Source organism: Delphinus delphis, chromosome 19, assembly GCF_949987515.2.
Source record: "Delphinus delphis chromosome 19, mDelDel1.2, whole genome shotgun sequence".
Classification (NCBI taxonomy): Eukaryota; Metazoa; Chordata; class Mammalia; order Artiodactyla; family Delphinidae; genus Delphinus; species Delphinus delphis.
Window position 1 is genome coordinate 58592140 of NC_082701.1, and position 24012 is coordinate 58616151.

Consider the following 24012-nt stretch of genomic DNA (forward strand, 5'->3'; position numbering starts at 1 on the left):
AAGCCATGGCAATGAGAAGCCCATGCACCACAACAAAGAGTAGCCCCTGCTCGCCACAACTAGAGAAAGCCCACGCACAGCAACAAAGACCCAACACAGCCAAAAAAATATATAAATAAACTTTAAAATATATATTTTAAAAAACAAAGTAAACGGTGTTCGTTGTTTCTGGGATAAAAGCCTGGGCGAGGCCACCTGATGTGCACGTGACCTGCTCAGGGATCCCAAGGTCCTCCTAACAGGGCCACTCACAGGGCTCCAGACTGCAGGTGGGGTCTCTGGGTGCCTGGGCCCAGGTCAGGGAGCAGGAAGAGTGTGTGAGTTTGGGGCACAAAGGCCTCAGAGCTGCCAGGCCTTGCTCTCCCCCATTCCGGGGGCACTGGCCAGCTCCCCGCAGGCCCCCACCTCGCACCCTGAGTGTGCTCGCCAGGGGTACTGTCACATCCCCACCTCACGGGTGACGCCCAGCTGTGCTCTCAGCTGTGGAGGGTCCTTGGGTTCCTGCAGCCTCCGCCAAGGTGGGCTGGCCGGGCCCCCAGGCTGTGCTGGGAGCTGTACCTGGGGAAGGGTCTGCCCTGGGCCCCGCGGAGGGGCGGCCGAGAGCCTAGGAGTCGCTCTCAGCAGATGCCAACTGCCCAGACGCGGACACAGAGGATGGAGAAAGGTAACCAAAGTCCTTTATTTCTCTACCTGTGAAGTTCGGGGGTCGGGGGGAGGGCTGGGCCACAGCCCTAGTCCAGGAGGTCGCTGTACTCCAGGCTGTCCAGCTCGCTCTGCACATGGTCGACGTACTGGTTGATCTCCTTCATGCGCCTGCGGTTCCTCATGATCTCGTCCTTGTGAATCTGTGGAGCATACGGCGGCTGGCCCGTCAGGCGGGATCCTGAGCCTGCCTTCCTTACTCCGTTCCTCCCTGCTCCAGCCCTGCATGTGTGTCTGGCGTGCGCGTCTGCCCCGGGGCGGGCCTCCAGCGTGGGGTCCTGCTGCCGGGAGACGCCTGCCCTCAGCTGCGCTCACCTTGTCCACCAGGTGTGCGCGCCAGGAGTTGACCCTGGTCACTAGCTCGTCCTCCCGATTGTCGATCTTCAGGAGGTGGATGTCGTGTGAGGCCCCGACTGCGTTAACGATCGTGTCTTTGTCAACAAAGAGCTAGGGAGCAAGGAAGTGCAGGTGAGGGCCTGGACCCGCACGAGTGCAGAGGCGGTGGAGCCAGAGGGGACGGGCCCAGCTCCCCGCAGGCGGAGGCCGTGCCCAGCCCGCATCCTGCTTCCTCCGCCCGTCTCAGGCGACCACGCCGTCGGCCTGGTGGCACCAGTGCCCAGAAGGGGCCCCCGGGCAGCAGGGCAGTGCCTGGGGGGAGCGTGCCCTCCCCAAGAGAAGGCAGGGCAGCCCTGGCTACCTCGCCAAGCGTCTCCGGTCTGACTTGCCTGAAACCTGCCTGTCGAGTGGGCAGCACGAGGCCGGCCGAGGGGCACAGGGCTCCACTGACGACAGAAGGTCCCACAAACCGATGGGACTCTGCTGCCCCTCACGTCAACCCAGTCGGACCTGGGGTCCCACCTGGGCTCCTGCCTTGTTCCCACCCGCTTCCCCGCCGTGGACGACGCTGTGGGACGTGGGCCCCGCCAGGCCCGGCTGGTTCCAGGTGTTCACACGTGAACTGGCCACGTGCGCCCAGCACAGCTGCGGGTCCACATGGTCGCTTCCCAGCGCGGGGAGGCTGTCACTGGCGGCTGCTTCAGCTTTACGCAGAGGCGCTTCATGTCGCCACGATGGCGAGGGACCTGAAAGCTCTGTGTTGTAGAGAGGGCACGGGCAGGTGTGTACACGTGGGTTTTTTCTCTCCTTCGGGAGTGGTTAACCTAATGGTCTCCAGAATACAGTCTATGGATCTTGAAATGTTAGTGTCTCTGCAAAAAGAGTGTTCTGAGACCCTGCTACTAATACGCTCGCTGATGGTTAGAAACAGAAACCAGACTTTTATCGCCGAGGACCTCATCTGAAAGTCCCTGTCCTGCCCGTGTCCACCACCCACACGCTCCCTGTCATCTCTGAGCCTCGGTTTCCTCGCCTGTGAAAGGGAACCACACTGGCACCTATGTCACTGTGTCGGCTTGGAGATTAAAAGGGCAAATACACGTGCAGAGCTGCTCAGGCAGCTGGCCCTCGGGAGGCCCTCGGTCCCTGTCAGCTCCTCGTGGTGATTCCGCTCTAGTCAGGGCTTGCTACCCCGCGTTTTGTTGCTTAAGCGTAAGGAGACGGTGTAGCATCTCCTGCTACAGGTGTTCCTAAAGGACAGAGCTGATGGGCCCGCAGAGGGAGGGGTGTCCAGCGGGCTCTGCCGGCTGCCCTGTGAGGCCTCCAGGGTGGCACCCGATACCAGTGCCGCCCGGGAGCCCAAGGCAGCCCCTTAGCCCAGAGGCAGAGCCCATTACCCTGGGGCCTGGGGCCAGGGGCAGACCCAGAACGCCCACTTTGCAGTGAGGGCTCAGTGCCCGGGCTCGGCATCTCAGACTAAGGTTTGAATCCAGACTCATCCTCACAAGACAAGGTGGCCTCACAACACATCCTGGGTGTTTACCGAACTTCTCTGAGACCCTGTCTCCCCAGCTTTCCCATCTGTAGACTGGGTGGGAATGCCACTTTCAGGGGTCCTTTGGTGAGTTAACTAAGCCCATGCGAGCCCCACCCAGTCAGCAGCCTGAGTGTCCGGGGGCGCGGGAACAGGTGTCAGATGGCGCCGTGCACAGCCACCCTGGAAGCACCCGCCCAGGCTGCTCACCTCCCGTTGACATCGGGGCCTCCTTTTCTGCATGTCCCAGTCCTGAGAGAGGTGTCACAGACCCCGGAGCCTTGCGTCAAAAACTCCACGACCGCTAGGTGGTCTGTCAGGCGGCTCCCGGGTGGGCTCTTGGGGTCAGCCTTCAGGCTCGGGAAGGTGACCTCTCCCTGTGTCTGGGTGTTTGAGGAGGCCCTGCCACCTTTCCACTGCCCTGGCGACTGTCTCGGCCCCTGACAGGCTGCGGAGTCGGAACTGCTGGTCCCTGCCTGCAGGACTCCGCCAGCACCTGACAGCGGGCGTGGTGAACCCGGCACCCCGGGTGGGGGCTGACCGCGGTGGGGAAGAGGCCACTCCTGCCTTCCCCGGGGGGCCTGTATGTAGTGTGAAGAGTAACCTAAGCAAGTCGACGCGAACACGATAGCTTGGAACCGTGACAGCGGCTCTGACAAGGATGAACGGCTGTGACGGAGAGACAGTGGGCCTTTGGGAAGGTGATGGGGGCCTCTCCAAGGAGCTGGGTGTGAGCTGAGATCTGAAACACGGGGAGGAGCTGGGTGCACGGAGGCCTGGGGGAAGGGTGTGTCGGGGCGGGGCTCGGCGGAGACCGTGCTCCAGGACTCACTAGGGGGAAGGAGTCCCTGGTCTCTGGCTGCTGCGTGGAGAAGAGCGGTAAGGCCAGGGTCCCGCAAAGGGCGGTGGTAGCTTGCCTTGGTGGAACGCGGAGGAGGAGAGAGGTGAGGGGGGCAGTGAATGGTGAAAGAAGGAAAGTGGGTGCCCTTCGCAGAGACACAGCCCACCTGTTGCCGGCCCCCAGCGCAGCAGACCTAGAGCCCCGCGAGCGGGCAGAGACCCCAGCAGTGCTTCCCGCCATAGAGACTCGGGGCTGAGACGACCTTCCGGGGAAATCTCGGACCTCAACCTCTATTTGTCGCTGCCTCTCTTAGAAGGTGCCAGAAGCCCCACAGAAACGAGCTTTGGGAAAGCAACCTCTCGGTACGTTGAAAGCACTGAATTATCACAAGCTCCTCTGTAGCTGGGCTGCACTGGGTGCCCACCAGCTGCCTTTCTTGCCCATCTCGCCTGCCCACCGCCCCTCTTGCAGATGAGGAGACTGAGGCTCTGGCAGGTTTTTCAGGCTTTACGGGGGCTGCGGGGCGGGGCTGCGTCTGCCTGGCGCCGAGGCCGCCCCGCCCCCGCCCCCCGCGCTCACCGCACGCACGGCGTCCGGCAGGTCCTCGTCCAGCTCGCCCTTGACTATCTTCTCCCGGGTGCTGATGGCGATCTCCAGGAGCTTCTCGTGGTGGTGGTTCTCCAGGTCCCGGCACTGAGCCATCGTGCAGCGCGAGTTAAGCCAAGGCCGGGCTGGAGCAGGCCGGGCGCGCCCTCCCCTGCGCTGGGCCCCGTGTAGCCCCGCCTTCAGGGCCCTCCGACTCGCCCGCCACGCACCCCCTCGGGGTCCCTCCTGGCCCGCTCCCCTCCAGCCCTTTCTCCCTGCAGCAGCCGGAGTCCCACCCGCCCCTGCTGTGCTGGCGGCTCTCACACTCTGTGGTGACCTAAAGGCCTCCTCTTGGAACGTCCTCTCCCCGTCCTCTGGGCCTTTGCACAGGCTGCCTCCTGAGCCTGCCTGGGACGCCCTCCCCACCGTTCCAGCCCGTCCCTCTGGCCCACCCTCAGGCCCTCACTGAGTGGACCCTCCTTCAGGGAGCTTATATAGCCCTGTCACCCAGCGGGACCATGGGCCCAGGAGGGCAGGACTGGGGGGACTTCTGGGGTGGACTTCAGGGCCCAGAGTTCAGGTGGCAAAAGGTCAGGCGTGCCCCCAGTGTTGGTTCCTGACCTGACATTTAACCCATCTCCTGATAGATGACGTATTTGTCAGTGGCTTCAGCATAGAGGTCGCCCCACCCCCAGGGCATGTGCACCTGCAGTGGGGGGGGCGGGGAGGGTGGATCTGGGGGTGTGGTCTCCTGGTGAAGTCACTCATTAGAGAACGGACGGGCCACGACTTGTGCCGCAAGCGGTGGCCTGCAGAGCCACCCAGTGGGCATCCAGACTTCTACTCTAATAAGGCCCCTTTGTGCTGAGGGTCAGGAGGTATTCCTCGAACATTCCAAGTGGTTGGCAAATCTCCATCCTTTGAAGGTGGGCTTTTTTCCTTGGTGGCAGTGGGAGGGGGCAGGCATGTGACCCCACAGGGAGCCACCTGTAAGGGACCCCACTTAGTTGCATCCTGCTTAGCTGTAAAGAAGCTGTGCCCCTCTGTGCCTTTTGTTTAAAATGCAGGCGCCTCCCCCCAGCCCCCTGCAGGCAGGGAGCGGTGGTGCGAGCCCTGAGAGCCCCGCGGCCCGCAGCACCTCCCCGCAGAGGGCCATCAAGGAAAGGATATAGGCTTTGGACGTTTTCGACAAAGAGTCCGACCAAGTCGATGATGTTCCTTTCAAACATGTTAATAGTCTCCTGGAAATGATAAAGCACGTGCATATTCAGACATGAACGCCAGCGAACTGCACCAGAGCAGAAGTTCTCCTTACCACTTAGCGGGCAGTGACCGCAGACCTGGAGGGTGAAGACCAACCACCTGACCTTCCCCAGGTGGCGCTGTGAGCCGACCCTGCCCCTCTCCCGACGGCTGCCCCCAGCCGTCACCCTCCAGCCACTTTGCCTCGGTCACCCCCCGGGGCTTTAGTGTGACACCTTCTCCAGGCCTTTGCCTGTGCTGGTCTCTCTGCCAGGAGCCCCCCACCAACAGGCACACACAGAGCTCACCCCGTCCTTGGGGTTCTCGGTGGCATCTGCCTCCGCCACCTCCAGAGAAACGGGAGGGTCGCCAGGAGCCAGGCTGCCTGCCAGCTCCACTACTGGGTGTAACTCGGAACGTTGTTAACTTCCCTGGGCCTCAACTTCCCACCTATGAAATGGGTTCCCTTCGCATAGTATGTGTCTCACGCGGTTGTGGTGAAGCAGAAACGGGTTTCTTCACACAAAATGCTTTGCAAGGTGCCTGGCAGAGAGGAAACCCTCGGGAATGCCAGCTGTTACCCCAGGCCTCTCACCTGCAAGTCTCCCGCCTCCCTCCCTGAGGGCACCCCTGTATTGCTGCATCTAGTGCTGAGCAAGGCGCCCGGGCCTCACCCAGAGGCCCTGGGGAGGGCTGCTACCCACTGAGCCCACAGGGTGGGTCACGCCCCTGACCTACTCTAGACTCCAGGGGCTGCAGGGTGGGCCGACGGCGCAGGGAATGCACCTGAATCCGAGGGCTATCTATAGACTGAGCTAATTATACATTTTTCAAATGTGTGTAAACCCTCTTGTAATGAAAAAAAATCGGGCCACTGGAAAGTGCGGCTCCACTTAGTAGCCTTTTGGCGGCTAGTAAGTCACGCACAGGCTCTGGTGAATTGCGAGATGCTGACAAGGGGGTCCTCCCGGTCGGAAAGGCTGGGGGCCGCTGCCTGAGCTTCCCGATGCCCCAGAGATGTGGGGAGTGAGCGTCTGCTCTGTGATGTGCTGGGAACCTGGACGAGGCAGGCATCGGGGAGGCGCTGGCGGGGGCGGGCCACGGCAGCTGGCGGGAGGTTCTGTTGGTCACTGCTCTACAGGCCCCAGCCTCCGCCGCCAGCTGCCTGGTAAACAAACGCGCAGGTCGGTCTGGCCGCCCCGGGTTTCACGTAGCAGCACTTCGTTAGGCTCCTCGCTCACCCCGAGATGCAGCGACTACAGGCTGCAGTGCCGGGAGCCTTCGTTCTATCCCGGAGTGGGGTGTGAAGAGCAGGGTGCATTTTGTTTCTCGACAGCTCCTTGGGTCTAATAAAGGACTCTCCCTGCCGCGGTTCTGCACTCTTCCTAGATGGGGAGACTGTTCCAGAGGAACGAGCTCACCTCTCATGCTGCACAAGGGCCACCTGTCATCTCAGCGACTGAAAAGCACCAGAAGCACAGAAAGCTTTCGTGTGACCCGCTGAGTAGCTCCCGGGAAGGTGTTCCCTCACCAGGTTCTTGCACAGGAACCGGGCAGGGCCGTCGCGTCACGTGTGTTCCCTGGGCCCCACCTCACCTCCAGCTGCTCCACCAGCTGCATCTCCAGCGTCATGAGCACGTTGACCAGCTCGGTGATGTTCTCGCTGTGCTCCGCCATCTTTATCTCGAAGTTGGTCAGTTCAGACTCGTCTCGGATGGAGCTTAAAGTCTGGAAACAAAACCTGTGCTTTAGGAATCCACAATTAAGTGTAATTCCTGAAGTGACAGGCGGCAGTTTGGTTTTGTGGGTCGGAACTTGGATTATGGGGTCGGACTGCCCAAGTCCGAGCGTCAGCTCCACCCCCTCCACGGCGGAGGCTGTCAGAGCAGAGGCTCCACCAGCTGGTGAGTTATTAGGCGTGGAAGGAGCGATGGCTTCAGAGTCACGTGGACCTGAACTGGGACCCGACTGGGTCACCGTGGGACCTCGAGTGACTCCCGTCTCCTCGGGTGCAGGGGCAGAGAGCCTGAGCTTCACGAAGCCTGGGGATGGGGCGCTGTCTGTGAGGCCCTGGCTCACCATGGGCTGACTCCCAGCCCAGCGGGGCTCTGCGGGGGAGGTTGGAACACAAGGTGGGCCCTGTCTTGGGGGAAGCCAGCTGGACCCCCGCAGCACCCCGTGTGCAAGTAGCTGTCAGGTCCGTCTGCAATGAGAGGTGTTCGTGGGCTGGAGAGCGCGGGGGTCCGAGCCGCACCCAGTACCAGCTGTTCACTGACGAGGGACCTGGAGGCTTGGCCGGCAGACGCAGTGTCAGCGGAGTGACCAGGCGTCACTGGGGGGCAAAGGGTATTTGTGGTCTTGGCCACCCCATCTGGAGGAAGATCAGGCCCCTTGCCGGTATCAAGCCTGACCTGAAAGCAAGCGGCTTGCCCCGTGTGTCTCGGGTCGTCAGAGGCAGAGGGGCCGGGCCTCTGGCGGGTGGGCACCTGGAGGAGGGGGGAGGGGCTGGGGGCGGGGCCTACCAGCAGGTGCTTCTCCTCGAACTTGGCGATCTCATGCTTGCCCTGCTCCTGCTTTTCCTGGATGGCCTCCTGGACACACCCCATGAAGGTGTCGAGCTCCGCCTTCCGCTTCTCCTGCTGCTTCATGCCGAACTTGAAGATGTTCAGGCAGATGACGACGAACTTGTCCTTGTAGGTGAGTGGCCGTTAAGGAAGCTCACGGCTGCCTGGGGGGCGCACATGGGGTGGAAGCAGCTCCCGTAGCAGAGCTGCAGTTGGGATTTGGAGTATGAATTGGTGGTTGGGCATCTCCAGCCTCAGCCTGAGGGATTCAGGGAGGGGCCTGCGTGGTGGGGGTGGGGCGACAGAGGAGAGACCCCCCCCGGGGGACCTGAAGGGGTCAGGAACCCGGAGAAGGGGGAGCAGCCAGGGAGCTGAGCAGTGTGTGTTTTTGCCTCTGGGGCCCTGTTGTCCAGGCCGTCTTTGTTGCTCGGCGGCCACAGGGGCACAGGGAGGCTGCGGAGGTCAGGGGACCGCAGGCTCGGGGCAGAGAGCCCCAGGTTCAAGGCCTGGCCCTGCAGCTGCTTCTATGGCCTCCTCGCTGCTCTGGGCTGAGGGTCCCACATCTGCAGCGCCTGCCACACGAGGGGCGCTTAGGTGCTGAGGTCAGGCAGGGCTGCAGCCTAGGGCCGGGCTGGGCGGAGAGCTGACCCCCCGCACTCTGCTGAGCGGTGGGTGTTCAGGGGCAGGTTTCTCTCTGTGACTCGCGGCCCCTGCGTCCCTCAGCCACGGTGACAAGTGCCCATCACATCATCTGGGGGATGGGATGCAGGCTCAGCCCACAGCTCCTAACTGCACAGCCTGGACAATTCACCCTTTCCAAGCTCAGCTTCCCCAGCTATGAGAAGGTAGTTCGGGTCCAGTATAGCACCCACCCCATGGGGTGGTTGAAACAGTTTTAAATGCTGCATGCAAAGCGCACAGCAGGAGCCCACAAACAAGGTAATGAGGGTCAGAGTCACAGACATGGTCAGCCAGCCTCCATCTCTGCCAGCCTGGGCCCTGCTGACCAGATACCCGTGTGTCCCTGCGCTCACAGCCAACCTGGTTCTCGAGGCCCTGGGTGGAAAGGGAGCCCCCCGGACTCCCGCGCCCAGGCCCTGGGGGCGGCCGTGACCCGGAAGGGTATGTCTGCACGAGCTCGCCCACGCCGGGCAGGTGGGACAGCTGGCTACCCTCCACGTCCTCGGCGTACATGCTGTCAAACAGGAAGGGGCCGTTCAGGTGCTCCACGAAGGCCGCCTGCGGTCAGAGACACGGTGGGCTCCCTGGGCAGGGCCCTGCGCTGGGCACCGGGGCCAAGGTCGCCCGGCCCTCGGGAAGGCAGGCTGGGGAAGGGCAGGCGATGGGCCCGGCACAGGCGGGGGTCCAGAGGCAGAAAACTGAAGGGTGCCCAGCTCGGTCCGGCCGGAGGAGAGGCACCACGGGGAGGAATGAGCTTTTCTGGCTGCCCCCCTACCCCCACCACCCCACCCCCGCCGCCAGGAACCAGCCAGGGGTCTTAAGGACAGGGGCTGCTCTGAGAGATGGTTCTGGCACAGAGTCCCCGGCCCTTGTGCTGGAGGGGCGCCTGGGGGCCGTGGGATGAGGAGGGGCAGGTCCGCGTGCTGCCCTGACTGAGGTTCTGGCAGCCCAGCAGCCCTGGGCACCAGCTATTCTCAATCAAAGGACAGGCTCTGGGGGCCTGGGCCCTGCTGACCTTCATGGCACTGGCCCATGACCGGTGGCGGCAGCATCCTGGGGCGGGGGCGGGGCGGGGTGGGGCAGGTCCTCCCACCGGTCTCCTACCTTGTGCCCCTCCAGCTCCTCCCACCGGGCCTGCTCTTCCTCCAGCTGGGCCTGCATCAGGCTCTCCTGGTGCTTCAGCTCGTCCACGCTGCACTGGTGCTTCATCTCTGCCAGCTCTTTCTGTTGGAGGATCGGGAAGCGGCATCGTCACCAGGGTCGTGGGGTCCCTCCTAGCCGCTGGCCTCTGCCGTGCTGTGGCCTCTCCAGCGTGGGCGGGGATCCCCTCCCCGCAGCCCTTGCCAAGTATTCCGAGCCTCAGGGAAATCAGTGGGGGAAGCAGCACGGGCAGGCCGAGGGTCCGTGGGACATCCCTGAGGTGGAGGCGCCCAGCGAAGACTCGGCCGCTCCCCCAGGCCTCCCTGACCAGGCTCTGGCCCTCTTGTAGGGCTGCACAAGGGAGAGGTGCAGTGGGTGCCCGAGCCACAGGCCTGGGCACGAGGTCTCAGCCCTCGGCTCTGGGCCCTGCCCGCTCCGACCCTCCTCCACCCGTCCTGCGTATCCCCCTGCCTGCACTGGGGGCTGCTGGAGCCCCAGGTGACATCGCCTGTGCTAAGGCTTCAGGTACAAGCACCGCCGACTCTCTGTGCTCCAGTATCTGCTCCCCCCACCCCCGCCCCCTCCTCTCTCTCAGGACCGTGGCCTGCACGCCCTGCCCTCTCCCTCTTATGCTGTAAGCCCCATGCCAGCTTCCAGGTCCCTGAATGCTCATCACATCATGAACTCTGCTGAAAACCACAGGGTTCTTCTCCACAGGCCTCCGTCTCAGCAGGACAAGCCCTGAACCCCAGCGTCGCCCTCCTGCCTGTCTCCCCCCACAACACAGAAAGCCCCCCAAGCTCACAGCCCTCACCCGTTCGTGTGCTCTGCTGGGACTGTCCACCGTTCCTCAGGGCTGCGCCAGCCTTCAGGCCCGATGGAAATGGGGAGGCACCGCAAGAGCCTGCCCTCAGCCCTGGTCGGCCTCGGCTGGGCCCGGCTGTCCTGCTGCCCGAGCCTGGCAGCACCAGCAGGTGAGAGGCTTGGGGCTGGCCTGGGGGCAGGCAGCAGCATGGACGGGGGTTCCCGGTGCCCCTGCTTTGCGGGGCTCTGCTCTTACAACCTTTCCCTTATTACTGATCTTGGTGCGTCTAGGCAAAGCCTCTGAGATGCGGAAGGAGGCTTTGTTTCCTGCAGCACAGCGGGGGGCCAGGCTGGGCGGCCTGCCCCCTGTGGAATCTTCTGGGGAAGAGGAGAAACTGGCTGGGGAGGGGCTCGGGAACCGTGCGGTGTCCGGCTGTGCATGGTTTTTTGTTTTTGGGGGTTTTAAAAAATATTTATTGTATTTATTTGGTTGTGCTGGCTCCTTAATTGCAGTACGTGTGCTCCTTAGTTGTGGCGTGCAAACTCTTGGTGGCGACATGCACGTGGGAGCTAGTTCCCTGACCTGGGATCGAACCTGGGCCCCCTGCATTGGGAGCTCGGAGTCTTAACCACTGTGCCACCAGGGAAATCCCTGTGCACGCTCTTATGATGAGCGAAATACACCCCAGCAGCTCTTCAGCTATTCCAAGCATTTGAGCCCACGCTGCGTTTCAAATTATTGTCTAAATGCAAAAAGTAAGACTTGAGCGTCTTGGGACTTCCCTGGTGGTCCAGCGGTTAAGACTCTGCGCTCCCACTGCAGGGGACCCGGGCTTGATCCCTGGTCAGGGAACTAGATCCCACGTGCCGCAGCTAAGACCCGGAGCAGCCAAAAAAAGTAAATAAATATTAAAAAAAAAAAAAAAAGACTTGAGAGTCTTGGAATTCAAGATTTCAGATTCTTGTCCTGTTCTGGGACAAGAGAAGGCCATGGTCGGAGGAGGGGCAACTCTCTGGGCACCCCGACCCCGGCTGTTCTCCGTGGACCCCCCAGGAAGACACCCGTGAGTGGAGGGCTCCACGCTTGGCAGGCGGTGTGGCAGCCAGGACGGCACCGTCAGCACCGAGACCCGGGGCCCAGCCGCCCTCCCTGCTTCCACTGGGCTCTCCCTGAGCCCCACATCACCTCAGGCCCCACCCAGGCACAGGCTCCTTTCTCCCAGGAAGGGCACCAGCTCCCAGGGAGAAGGGTGGGCAGGTCCCTGTCCCCCACTGCCCACGCTCAGCACGCAGGGATATCCCGGTCCTGCCGCCAAAGGCCTCATGTCGGGCGGGGTTCTTTTGTCCAGGGGGCAAAGCACGCACAAACGTCATGCTGCAAAGGACGGGAAGCTCACAGCAGGGGAGTAGGATAGAGGCAGGGGCGGTCAGGCCAGGCCGGGCAGTGCACTGGGGAGGGGGGCTTCCTCCCGGCCCTGCTGCCAGACCGCCGGGCCCAGCTCCCCGCTCAGCACCCCGGCCGCGGGGGGCCTCTCTCTGGGGCCGGTGCCCTCGGCTCAGAGGGCGCTACCGTGAGCTGTCGTGGCATGGAGGCGAGTCCTGACTCTGCCCTGAGCTGCTGACCCCGCTAATCGCCTACCCTCACTTGGTCCCCCGACTTGTTCACCCAGAAAAGCAGACGGCGGCCTTGAGGTGGGAGGTGGCACGACAGTGATGGGGGCAGTAAAGGCACCGCGAGGAGGGCCGCCCTGCGCTCCTCCTGTGGACGCGCCCCTCCCCAGACCCGGGGCCTGCACGCTGACCCGCGGAGCTGGACGCACGAGGGCCACGCTACCATGTGGTCGTCGATGCGCTGGAAGTCCAGGTACACCAGGTCGGGGAGGTAAGCACAGATGAACGTCCTGTAGTCCTCGGCCTCGGCGACCGGGTTCCCCGAGAGGCTGAGCGTCCGCAGGTCCTTGAACCGCCGCAGGTAGATGATCTGGGGGAGAGGGGGGTCGCCTGGGTCCTCTCTCCGTCCTCTGCCCGCACTGGGCGGAGCCACGAGGGAGGAACCATGGGCTTTGCCCAGGACCCGTGGACCTGGGTCCCCATCTCCTCTTCTTAAGGTGGGTGCAGGGATGTGGTGCATAGGTGTTGAGAGGACCGAATGCCACATGCTGTGAGGGCCTCCACCTGCTCCCGTGATGCCCTGGCTGTGCCCATCGCTGCTGCTCTCAGAACGGGCGGCCTTTTCCAACTGTAAAGTGCTGTGCAAGGCCCAGCGCTCCTAACTTCAACGGAACCTGATTTACAGTTGGCCTGGACCAACTGGGTGGCAGCTAGTGGGATGTCCACTGGCGGCCGTTTATTCTTCCTATTGTTAGTAACCGGGGGAAAGTCAGCGAGATGCCCGTACCTCATCTGACCGCAACTCCTGTGCTTTCCTGAAGGAGCGTCTTTGTCATTTGGTTTATTTGTTCAACAAAGATCACTAAGCACCTACCAGGCCTCAGGTACGTGCCAGGCCTTAGGGACACAGTGGGAACAAAGCCCTTATAGCAGGAGCTGGCACTGTAAGGCAGGGGACAAGAATGTTTTAAAAGTAAGTAGAATCATTGCTGTTTGGTGTAAGTGCTAGAAGAACTCAAAGGGGGAGGGGGTGGAGAGGGGGCCTTAGGGACCATGACGGGGGGGTTTCAGTTAGGACTGAGGCCTCTGAGGCCTGAGGGAGCAGCCAGGGAAGAGCAGGGGCCAGTGCATTCCCAGAAGCAAAACCAGCACAAGCAAAGGCCCTGAGGCAGGAAAGAGCGTCCTGTACCAGGCACTCAGCGAGGCCAGGGTAGGGAACGGAGCGTCCACAGCAGGGCGGGGCGTGGCCTGAGAGCCAGTGTCCCCTCCACGCCCAGGCCTGGACCTGCGTCCATTAGACTCTGCAGTGTCCGAGGGGCAGCAAGCCAGAGGGGATCTGCTCACTGTGGCCCTGGGTACTGGACCAACCCAGGCAGGAACAGCTCAAGACACTCAGAAAGGTTTTCACAAGCAAGATTTGGGGCTATTGGGTGTGCCCTTAATCTGAAAATTCCTGAATAAGCATCATTTCCTGCAGAGTTCTCCTGTGCCCAGTCCTGTAGCAGCCACTCAGCCCTAACTGACTCAGCCCTAACTGACTCAGCCCTCACACCGGCCTGCCGCGCAGGCCACCGCTGTCCCGTACAGATGGGCACGCGGGCCCCGGGTGCTGAGTCCCTGGCCCAAGGCCAGGCGGCCAGGAGCCCGTTAAACCTCAGCTCTCCACTTACACCTCCCTCAGCTGTCCTGTGTGCCCCCGCCCCGCAGGGCAGAGGGCAGCTGAGCAATCAGGTCTTGAACACTGGCAAGAGGTGGGCTGGGTTTACCACCTCCCAGGGGCGTGCAGGGCAAACCTCCCAGACCACACGGCCTCCGGGGTCCAGCCCTCAAACACAGGTGAGCAGCCGGCACCTGACCCGCCCCAGGCCTTTCACCTAAACCGCCTGGCCCGCCCGCCCCTCTGGGCTTGGTCGGGTGGCTGAGGGCGCGTCACACCGAGGGGCACCGTGGGAGAGATTTCTCCTGCTCTCTGTCCTGCTAGCTGTGGACGAGGAAGACTGCGGCCTGGACTGCTGGGTCACAGCCACAAGGAGCATCAGCCCAGGGCGACGCTAAGGGCGGCTGAGCCGAGAGGTGGGTCGGCCCCCTCCACGCAGCCCCCTGCTCCGGCCTCGGCCGCGGCTGCAGCGCCCATCTCTCCCCTGCTCTCCGAGCCCCACCTGCAGCGAGGCCGGGAGGGAGTTAATGCCGGGACGCGGCTCAGCCGCGGGGACAGGACTGGGGCTGGGGCTTGGGCCCCGGCACTCAGGTGTTCACTTCTGCACGCCCGCCCAGTGGCACGGAGCCCCCATCGCGCACGGCGGCAGTCTCTGTCACACACCTGCACGGTGGCTGTGGTTGCCCCGGGGTCACCCAGCTTCCTGAGGTCACCCCGTGGCACCCAGGGCCCTGCCCCGGCCCTGCTGCCAGCTCACAGGGAGTGTTGGCAGAGCGAGCGTCTCTGGTCTGCAGGCAAACCTCCATCCCTGCTACACTCATGCGTGCGGGGGTGAGGGGGTGGGTGTTCCTTCTGAAACGCAGGCCTGCCCTGGGCACACACGGCGTAGAGCCCCCCACGGCTCTCCTCTGCCGCTCTGGCTGCCTGGCCCTGGGCACCGCCCTGCACCCACACCCCGACCCTTCCAGTGACCCGGGGCTGTTGTTGGTCTCTGTCCCCAGTGAGCACGAGCCAGAGGCCCCACGGCCGAGGGGGCCCCACCCCAGCAAATGTCTGCTGAGCGAGTGCGGGGACAGGGAAGGAAAGATCCCACCGGGGCAGGGGCACAAACGGACCCGCACGTGGGCTCTCGTGGCCTAGGCTGGTGTGTGAACATCATCCAGTCTGGAATTCTGGCCTTTCTGGGACAAGGGGAAGGTCAGAGGCTCAGCCCGTGGCCCCCCCGGCACCCTCGCTCACGTTCGTCATGTTGCCGATCTGGTTGTTGCCCAGCGACAGCACCTGCAGCTTGACCAGCGCGTCCAGCGAGTCGATCTTGGAGATCCGGTTGTTGAACAGGCTCAGGTCCTCCAGGTTCACCAGCGTGTCCAGCCCCTCGATGGCCTCAATGTTGTTGAAGGACAGGTCTGGAGGACGGCTCCGGGTTAGGGTGACTGTTCTGAATCCAACCCCCCCCGCCCCCCCGGCTCTGCTGCCACCTTCCCGGCCCCAGACTCGGGCGAAGGCTCGCGTCTGTGCGGCCCTCGTTCTGGGATGGAAGCTCCCTGGTGGGTCGGGGCAGCGCACCTTGGGGTGGGGGAGACCCGCGCGGGCCGGGCTGCCCCAAACTCCAGGCCCAGCCCCGGCTGAGACCTCAGGAGCCCCTCTAGCCCAAGGTTCTCATCTTTGGGAATAAAACTGCTTTTCTGCCACCACGGGTTTGGGGGTTTGGTTGGGGTTGGTGTCCTTGAACACCGTTGGCCCAGAGGCCCAAACTGGGAACTTTTCAAGAGCTTCAGCTAAAGCCCTCAGTGTAAAGGGGGCTCAGGAAGTCGGTTTGGCCTCCATGGCACCTCAGGGGACACTCACCCGGGACACTCTCCCTACGCCAGGCCCTCCCCGGGCGTTTCCTCGTTTGTCATCGCCTGCATCTTAGGGCTGAGGGAGCCGAGATTCAAAGGGGCCTGGTGGTCACGTGCTCACGATCAAGCGCACGTAAGGAAGGTCGGGTGCAGGGGGCGGAGGGAACGCACAGAACCAGCTAGCACGCTGGCAGAGCGGGACCTGAACTGGGTCAGCCTGCTTCCTTTCACTCCTGCAGCCGGGCTCTGCTCTTTGCAGACGAGCTGGTAAACGTTTAACAAAGGGGTGGGCGCAGGCAGCCCTGATCTGTAGCTATTGCTGACTTTGGTGGTGTAAGTGCTCCCACTGTGGCCAATTTCAAGCTACCAATAGGACGGGCCTGAGTGTAAAGCTGGGACAAGATGTGGACAGTCAGCTTCTGGGGGCAGTGCCAGCCGGCTCCCGCTCGCCCCCGGCGCTGGGACAGCTGACCAGGCCACCAGCCGGGCCTGTGCTGGCAGGTGGGGGCAGCGCATGTGGCTGGACAAAGGCAGGCTTCTGACTCTCTGAGGGGCACCTGACCTCTTGCCAGAACTTTCCCCTCCGGCTCTCTTGCCCCCCCCCAGAACACTGGGCATCACAGGGGCATCTCACGGGGACCCGTGACCCTTGTTTTATGTCTGCGAGACTGCAGGGCCTGGGAGCTCTTGCCTAAAAGCAGGGCCTTCAGAGGGGGTGAGGCTCAGGGTCTAGGCTGACCCGTCACCTCTCCTCCTCCAGCTCCTGGTGGTGCAGGTGGGCCGCCGAGCCCGGGACTCAGCATTAATGGGTGCTGGGCTGCCAGGAGGGCTTGTCTGGGTGAGACCTGGGCCCGGCAGTCAGGAGACCTGGCTCTGGGCTGCTCTGCTGCCGGTACGTGCAGCTCCAAGTCCACCAGCCCCTCAGCCTCTGCACCCGTGAGATGCACTGTAATCCTGCCCCGGGGGGGTTGCTGTGGTCTGGCGGCCGTCCTTACAACCACAGCTGCGTGTCCTGCAAGCTGGGAGGGGCCTTGATGCCCCAGGCTGCCTGTATTGGGAAGCAGCCTGACAGGATGGAGGGGACGTGGCTTTGGGATCAGACAGGCGTGGGTCTCGTCCCAGCTCTGCTGCGTCTTGGTCACAGAGCTCTGGGCGGTGCCCCGGCCTCTGGAGCCCCTAGGGTGACTGGGAGGGCCAAAGAAGCCCTCTCAGTGGGCTCGGGAGCTCCCAGCCGGCCCCACCCCTAGTTAGGTGCCCACTGCCAGACGTGAGGGTGCTGCCTGAGGCCGGCAGGTGGACGCAGTTCGGCAAAGCCCCTGCTGCCTTGGCAGTGAGGGCTGGACCCCTGGAGTCAGGCGAGCCCCCTGCTTGCTGTGACCTCAGTTTGCTCCCGTCTACAGTGGGGTCGCTGTGCGGTTAGAAGGCCTCACACGGAAAGCGCACGGGCCGTGCCTAGCAGGTAGAAAGTGCTCAGCGCACGCTAGCATGGGGATGGTTAGTTCTGGTTTGATCTGGGCCCCCCAAATAGCAGGGGCCTCAGTTATCTGTCACCCTGAGTCTAGAGTACCTAGACGGAGTCCAGGCTGCTGCCATGAGCCCTCCAGACTGGGAGGTTTGACAGCTGGGGCAGATGTTCTGCCCTGTGGTGTCCAAGCACATACGTGCTGAGCTTTGCCCAGCGCAGGCCCAGGCTTCCTTCCTCCCAGCAGATGGAGCTCCTGCTGCACCAGGGCCGCCACGGGGCTGGCAGGGAAGTTTACCTGGGGCGCAGCCTCGGCAGGCATCACTGGGGGCTGGGGGACGCGCGGGGGCTCACCCAGCCAGACCAGGTGTGTGAGGTTCTCCAGGCCCTCGATCTTCTCGATGATGTTGTTGTCCAGCTGCAGCTTCCGCAGGTTCTCAAACTGCCAGAGGTTGTCGATGCGGAGGATATCTGAAACGATGTTGGACACGCTTTGGCTGGTTCTGGCCCGGGTCAGGGTTAGGGTATAGTTCCAGGGTCTTGGGGGCCGGATGACTGATGCTGACCGTGGGAGAGGCCCCAGAGCCCCGCTGCCTTCCCCGGAGCGCAGGGAGCCCTGGAGGTGTGGGCCCAGCTCCGTGGAGCTCGGGGTCCCTGTTGGTGCTGCCGTCCGGGGCCACCACAGGGACGGGTGGGCCCGCGCAGGGTGGAGGGGGGCAGGCCCTTCAGGGCGGGAACTCACAGGGCTCCCCCTCGTAACACCTGGGCTCAGGACACAGGGCACGGGCAGGGCCCCCCAGGGTGACAAATAGAACTGAGGCTGCAGGGGTGGCCAGTCAACTAGTGGAGCCGTTTGGAGGGTGCTCTGGCCACATGGACGGAAATAGTTAATGTCTGTGCCCACTGACCCTGCAGTGTCTCTACCTGGAATCACACGCTGTGCCAGTGCCCGAGGATGAGGCCCCGAATGTCCATATACGGGGAGGGGATGAATCGCCCCACAGAGGCAGATCCTGACGTCACTCAAGTGCCTGACCCCACGGCCGCTGAAGACCACCCCCCTGGTCAGGCAGCCGACCCATCCCCTTGCTCCTGAGCCAGGCGGAGCTTGGTCTCTGTCTCGGCTGCCAGGAGCTCTGAGTAATGCTTAGTGTGACAAGCACACACTGTGTGTGTAAAACTCTAGAGGCCTGACCTTGTCCCCGGTTCTCTTAGAAACCAGAGAGCTGTTGTTTACATGCCCCTTTTTCTACGTTTGCTTCTATAATGATTCCCAAAACATAAAGTTAGAGTATGCCCATTAAAAGAACTGAAATAACATAGAAGTAAAAAGAGTAGAAAAAAAAAAGAAAAAAGCCCTTAATAGCCACACATTCGGGGCAGCCGTTTCAACATTTATTCAGACAGGCAGGCACCCCTCCCAGCTGCCCACCCCAAGCTGGGTCTCGGTGGCGGGGTGGTGGGCAGCATTTCTCTGACCCAGGGCCCTGTCCCTCCCGGTCCCCAGGGCTGCCTGGGATGGAGTTTGTCCCCCAGCTCTGTGGTCACATTTCCTGGAATGATACCAGCCCCACCTGTGCTTCTGGGGCAAGGCCCAGCCCCGCCCCCGGATCTCCTGGTCTGGATTTTCCTTCTCTGGCCCTGGCCTTAGACCGACGGCCTTGGCTGTGATTGACCGTGCAGACACCAGCCCTGGGCGGCTCCCCCACTCCTGGGCGCCCTGCCTGGCGCACCTGTGTGCTGGCTCTGCTCTAGGCCTCAGCAGTTCACGTGGAAAAGCCCGAACGACACGAAAGAGCCAGATGTACCTGACAGCATGACAGGGCTGCCCAAAAAGCCCATTCAATCTTCAACACAGACACGGGATCTGCCTCTGCTGCCACTGGCTTGGTGCAGCCTGTTGTCACGGCTTCCTGACCCTCCTCTGCTCAGGACCTCCCTGGGCTCCTGCCTCACTCACTCAGAGCCAGACGCCGCCTTTCGGCCCCCGAGGCTGATGCTAGCTGATCCCTGCCTGACCACACTGCACCCCACTCCCCTTCTCTCCTCTCTTGCCTCTACTTCTCTCAACAGCATACGTGTCCCCCTCCCTCGAAGGTCAGCTCCACGAGTCCCTGGTGCGCAGAGCAGCGCCCTGCACGGGACAGGCATCCGCTACGCAGTGGGGGAGGGGCAGCAGAAGGAGGTCTGAAGACCACTCCGCCTCCCCTTTAGCCCTTTCCCGCCGAGAGCCTCAGGGCCCTCCCTGCTCTGGGCGGCCTGCGGGCTCCATGAGGCCGGGCCGGGCCTGCCGTGCGCACCACATCCCAGGGCTGACTCAGTAGCCCCTCGTGGTCACTGGGTGACCCGGCAGGCCAGCGTGGAGGCCCAGGACACAGCAGGAGCGTGAATCAGCCCGGTCCGTCTGCTGTGACCGGCCTGCGCCGGACATGAGGGGTCACGGGACCCCCGCCCACCCATCCTGCTTCCTCACCTATACCCTCCGCCCGACTCGCGGGCCTCCTTTAGTGAGCCGGGCACTGGGCCTGTGCTGTCTGGTCTCGTCTTCCCAGCCAGCGCCTGAGACACGGATTCCGGTCACCCCGGTTCACAGGTGGGGTGCTGAGGTCCTGCCTGATCCCAAGCCACATCTCCCTCCAGGCTGTCCTGCGACCTGGAGGGGAGCCCCCCTTCTGTTTCCAGTCCCTCCTCTGAAGCTGCTCCCCCAGCACATGGCCCTCCCCCGACCCCGCACCTTCCTGGCCACGTGGACCACCCTCCTAGGTCCCCCCCACCTTTGGGGACCAGCGTGGCCTCTGGGGGTCACTTAAGACTTGGAACGGGAGGATGTTACCTTGCTTTGTTCTTACTCAGAATTGGGAGTGTTGTGGCTGTTCAAGTGCTACCCACACTCGGTATCAGGCTCGGTACCGCCCGTGCTGGTACCGCACCTTCCGACCCAGGCAGCCCGAATGCGACCGCGGGCCGCGGCCCACGCATGGAATCGGGGAGCCCTGCGCCTGCCCCGCCCCACCCAGGATACGCACTCTGGAAGTCCAGCTGCAGGGACAGGACGTCCTTGAAGAGGATGCCCTCCTGCTTGGCCAGCTGCCCAGCCTCGTCTCGCGGGCCCTGCTCCCCAACGGCCAGCTTGAGCATCTCATCATCCATCACCCTGGGCTCCACGTCGCACAGCCGGTTCATCCTCCCTGGAAAACACCACGTCCCTCGCCCAGGCCGCTGCTCCTGCCTCCCTTTGAGGGCGGGGTCTGGCTGGGGTCCATCCACGGCATCGTGGGGCAGCGTGGCGGCCACGGCACTCTGAAGGCGGCCCCCTCCCGCCCTCGGCTGCTGTACCCGGGCTGCTCCGGGGCCTCTCTGGACCCCCGCCCGCCTGGCCCCACGAGCAGGCTGTGTCACCACCCCGGCCCCGGTGTCCACACGGCTCTCTTCAGCCTGTGGAGCTCAGCTGCGCGCACAGCCGTGGCCACCTCAGGCCTCTGGCTTTCTGCGCCCGCCCTCGTCGGGTTTCTTGGCACCAACCACCAACCACAATCCTCGGAGGCCCCCCAGGTGGCCATGTCTGTAAGCTCCCCGCCCTCAACCGCAGCTGCCCAGCGTGTGGCCACTGGTGGACACCAACCCAAGCTGGTCATTCGTGTCCCCCTCCCCCCCGAGAGACGTGAGCTGCGGCCGGAGGACAAAGTGCCCATCAGAGCTGGCCAGGTGCATGGTGAGTGAGAGAGTGAGAGGGCCTGGGGCAGACGGACAGACAGAAGCAGAGATGAGAATCTGATCCAGCAATAAAGGTGAAAGGATGGACAGACTGACACAGAGGCTGCCTTCTCCTCGCTGGCTTCCGGGCCCCTCCTGTCCCGACCCCAGGCCCCGGGAGTGTCCTGACTTCGCACATTAAATCCTCTTTTCGTTAAACTAACCCCAGGAGGTGTCTGTTGCTAATGGTCCAAAGGGATTTGGCTGAGACGCTACGGGGGGTCTGTGGGGTGGGTCAGTCACGGGCAGACCTGGGCTGCTGTTCGTGGCCAGACAGAGCCGTGGCCCTGGGCAGCCTGACCTCACTTCATCATTGCCAGCCATCTTAGTGAGAACACCCAGAAGGGCTGGACCCTGCAGGAGGGCGCGCGCCACCGGAAACTCCCCAATTCTGCCTCCGAACCCTCTGCAAACTCAGTTCTCCCCCTACTTTCCACCCCGTTCTCACCTCCCTGCTGGCTTCACCTTCTGCCTTGGCCCCTGCGTCCCCACAGCCAGGCCTCCCTGCCCCACTGGTCCCTGATGCTGGGCAGCCCCACATTCTGCCTTTCATTCCACCGAGCGCTACTGGGGACACTCCTGACGTTGGGCGAGCCAGGGTGGGCCTAGCCATCCTGCACCTGGTCTCCAAGACTGCCCACCTCCCCTTCCCGTGCCGTGCAGCTTATGCAAATGTGCATCTCCTGTTTCTGGAGTGTCCATGACCCATGGTCCCAGGGCCTTTAACTTTCACGGGGCCTTTCCTCCTGCCCCCACCTCCGCCCCCCGCCCCCTTCTCCTCTGGTGCCTACCTGCCTCCCAGTCTCTGCTCCATCCCCTTAGGGTGACTGACTCAATTCCCGAGGACGTTTCCAGTCCTCCAGCTCCCCGTCCTCTGAAACAATTTTTTCTGAGATTTCACATAACTTGACACCAACTTGTCTTTGGGGAAATTTTAACGTGCTGCATTTAGCAGATGTTACCTGACAGTGTTTGTGCTTTTTTTTTTTTTTAAAGAAAAGTGCTGTACTTTGGGAAAGGATGCTTAACTCTGATTTCAAAACTTTGGCTGACTTCTCTTCACTCCCACCCCACCAGGGTCTGGCCCCTGTGACAGGTCAAGCCTGCTTTCCATCAGGCCCAACAATCACCGAGTGATGTGGAATGGTTGTGTTTGTTACACACACAAGGGCAGGACTTGCATCCTTTGGCAACTAACTTCGCCTTCCAAGCCTTTGACCTCCCACCTGTAAAAGATGGGTAACTCTTCCCTCCTACATTTGTTTAAGATCATTCATTTAGTCCACATACGTGTAATGAGTAGTCACTACATGCTGTGAATAAAACCGATCTCCTTACCTCTGTTTCAGACCTGAATCAGACAATTATACAAATCTTTAATTACAAACCATGACAAGTTTGTAGGTGTAGGGGACTGTGACAGCATACATGCAGGGACCTGTGCTGGCCAGGGGAGACCCCGCTGAGACCTGGAGGATGAGCAGGAAAGAAGGAAAAGGGGTCTGCGTGGTGAGGGTCCTGAGGTGGGAGAGGAGGAGACAGGTTCCACTGTGGCTGAAGCGATGCAAGCCTGGAGAGGCCTGCAGGAGTGTGGCGGTTATCCTAGGATCCCCGGGAAGCTCCTGGGGCTTACTAAGGGCAGTGACATGATCAGACTTTCATTTTAAGAAGCTCATTCTGGCTTGTAGTACCAAGAACAGCAAGAGTCGTGAGGCGAGAGGTGGCGGGGGTGGAGGTAAGATGTGGATTTTAGAGACCTCTAGGAACTTAGTTTACATGAAGGACTGATTCTCCGCAGTTTTCACGTAAGAAAATGGAAGCAGGTTAGAAACGTCAAGTTACATGCCCACGTGGATACATCTAGTACATGGCAGAGGCAGGAGGACAGGCCTCCAGGGCCCATTTTCTTAATCACGACTCAACTGTGCCCAGGCACACTGCGGATCATTGTCACAGTTCACACAGTTCCTCACAGCTGTTCGGGGTCGGGGCCAAAACCCCAACATTCCTTCCCAAGGGGGTTTTATCAGTAATTCACCACCCAGCCCGGGTTGCTGTTGACTTGCCTGACAATAGTGTTGTGGTGGGCGGGGAAAGCAGCAGAGAACCTTACACCTCCTCACAGAGAAACAGATCCTGAATTGTCCTGCGAAACAAGACCTTGGGATCAACTGGACCTGGAAAATAGAGCGCCTATTGGCCGTGAATTAATAAGAGAAACCCCACCCTTTACTGAGTGCTCACTCCGAGCTAGAGCACGTTCATGATCAAATTACAGGTCAGCTCTGGGAGCCATTAGAGAAGGGAGCCCTAATGCCCTGATTTCCCAGACAGGGAAACTGAGGCCCGGGAAGGGAGCTGCTGACAAGGGACAGACATGGACCCGGGCATCCACATTCCAAGCCAAAAGCCTTCACCAAGAGGAAGTCTAGGTCTAAGGAAGAGGAACAAGTTAGCAGCATTGAGAGGTCGGACAGAGGGTCAGTAATGCCCTCCTGAAGAAGCGTCTATCGCTGGGCCGAGTACCTCTCTCTGGCCCGGAGGCCGGGGGTGGGACCTCAAAGGTCTCTTGGGGGCATGCGCCCGGAGGGAAGGCTTCCTCAGCTTCTCTCCCCACAAGGCCTGAAGGCCCCAGATCGGCGTGCGGCCGGCAGGGGCTGCCAGGGGCCTGCGCGCTCTCCTCTAGGTGGGGCGGCCGGCGGACTCCTCCGGGAAAAAAGGCTCCTCCCGCAGCCTCTCGGCCACGGGCTCTCAGAGTCGCCGGCACCGTCCGCCGCCTGCGCCTCCTCGCTGAGCCCGGTTGCTAGGTGAACCAAGCGCCGCGCTCCTTTGCTAGGGGGAAGTCAGGGAGTAGACATCCTGGGTTAAAGTTGACGACCACGTGATCACATTTCTGGGCGGGGAAAGCCTCCCAGAACCAACTAGCCGTAGGGAAAACAAATGCTTGTCCAATCAGCACTTTCTAAGGGAGAGGAACTTACTAGCTCCGCCCTGCCCCCGCCCCCTCTTGAGTGACTGACTCGACTCTTGTCCAATAATATTAAGGACTCCCTGGATTGACCAATACATAAATGAATCAAAATACACAGACTCGCGTTGGGAGGCGGGCCAGGGGAGGTGACGGAGATTCCTGTGACCTAGGTCACCGCCCCGCCCAATCGGACGCCGCGGGATGGGCGTGACTTCGCGAAAGGAGCTGTAGGGGCCAATCGGAAGAGGGCATGGCAGCCATCGCCCAATAGACGCCGGAGGGGCGGGG

General features: G+C 62.1%; 1 protein-coding gene across 2 annotated transcripts; it reads right to left on the minus strand.

Annotated features, from left to right (window-relative positions):
- Positions 1-170: 170 nt before the first annotated feature.
- DRC3 (dynein regulatory complex subunit 3) lies at positions 171-23538 on the minus strand. Of its 2 annotated transcripts, XM_059996416.2 has the most exons (12): positions 20027-21198; positions 17355-17471; positions 14937-15103; positions 12264-12410; positions 9590-9709; positions 8931-9043; positions 7763-7937; positions 6837-6968; positions 5169-5239; positions 3993-4116; positions 1018-1149; positions 171-845 (listed from the first exon to the last, which is right to left on the minus strand). In XM_059996416.2, the coding sequence occupies exons 1-12, from the start codon at positions 20181-20183 to the stop codon at positions 732-734; spliced, it is 1569 nt and encodes a 522-aa protein (XP_059852399.1). In that variant the 5' UTR covers positions 20184-21198; the 3' UTR covers positions 171-731. The 2 variants fall into 2 exon arrangements, with proteins under 2 accessions (XP_059852399.1, XP_059852398.1); XM_059996415.1 differs by lacking the exons at positions 171-845; positions 1018-1149; positions 3993-4116 and adding exons at positions 22820-22899; positions 23280-23538 and having other exon boundaries at positions 4667-5239; positions 20027-20188.
- Positions 23539-24012: the final 474 nt, after the last annotated feature.

Coding starts and splice junctions, on each gene's coding strand:
- DRC3 (XM_059996416.2), bottom strand. CDS start 20,183: ATGAACCGGCTGTGCGACGTGGAGCCCAGGGTGATGGATGATGAGATG. Junction 17,472..20,026: donor CCTGCAGCTGGACTTCCAGA/GTGCGTATCCTG, acceptor ACATCGTTTCAG/ATATCCTCCGCATCGACAAC. Junction 5,240..6,836: donor AGCTGGTGGAGCAGCTGGAG/GTGAGGTGGGGC, acceptor TATCATTTCCAG/GAGACTATTAACATGTTTGA.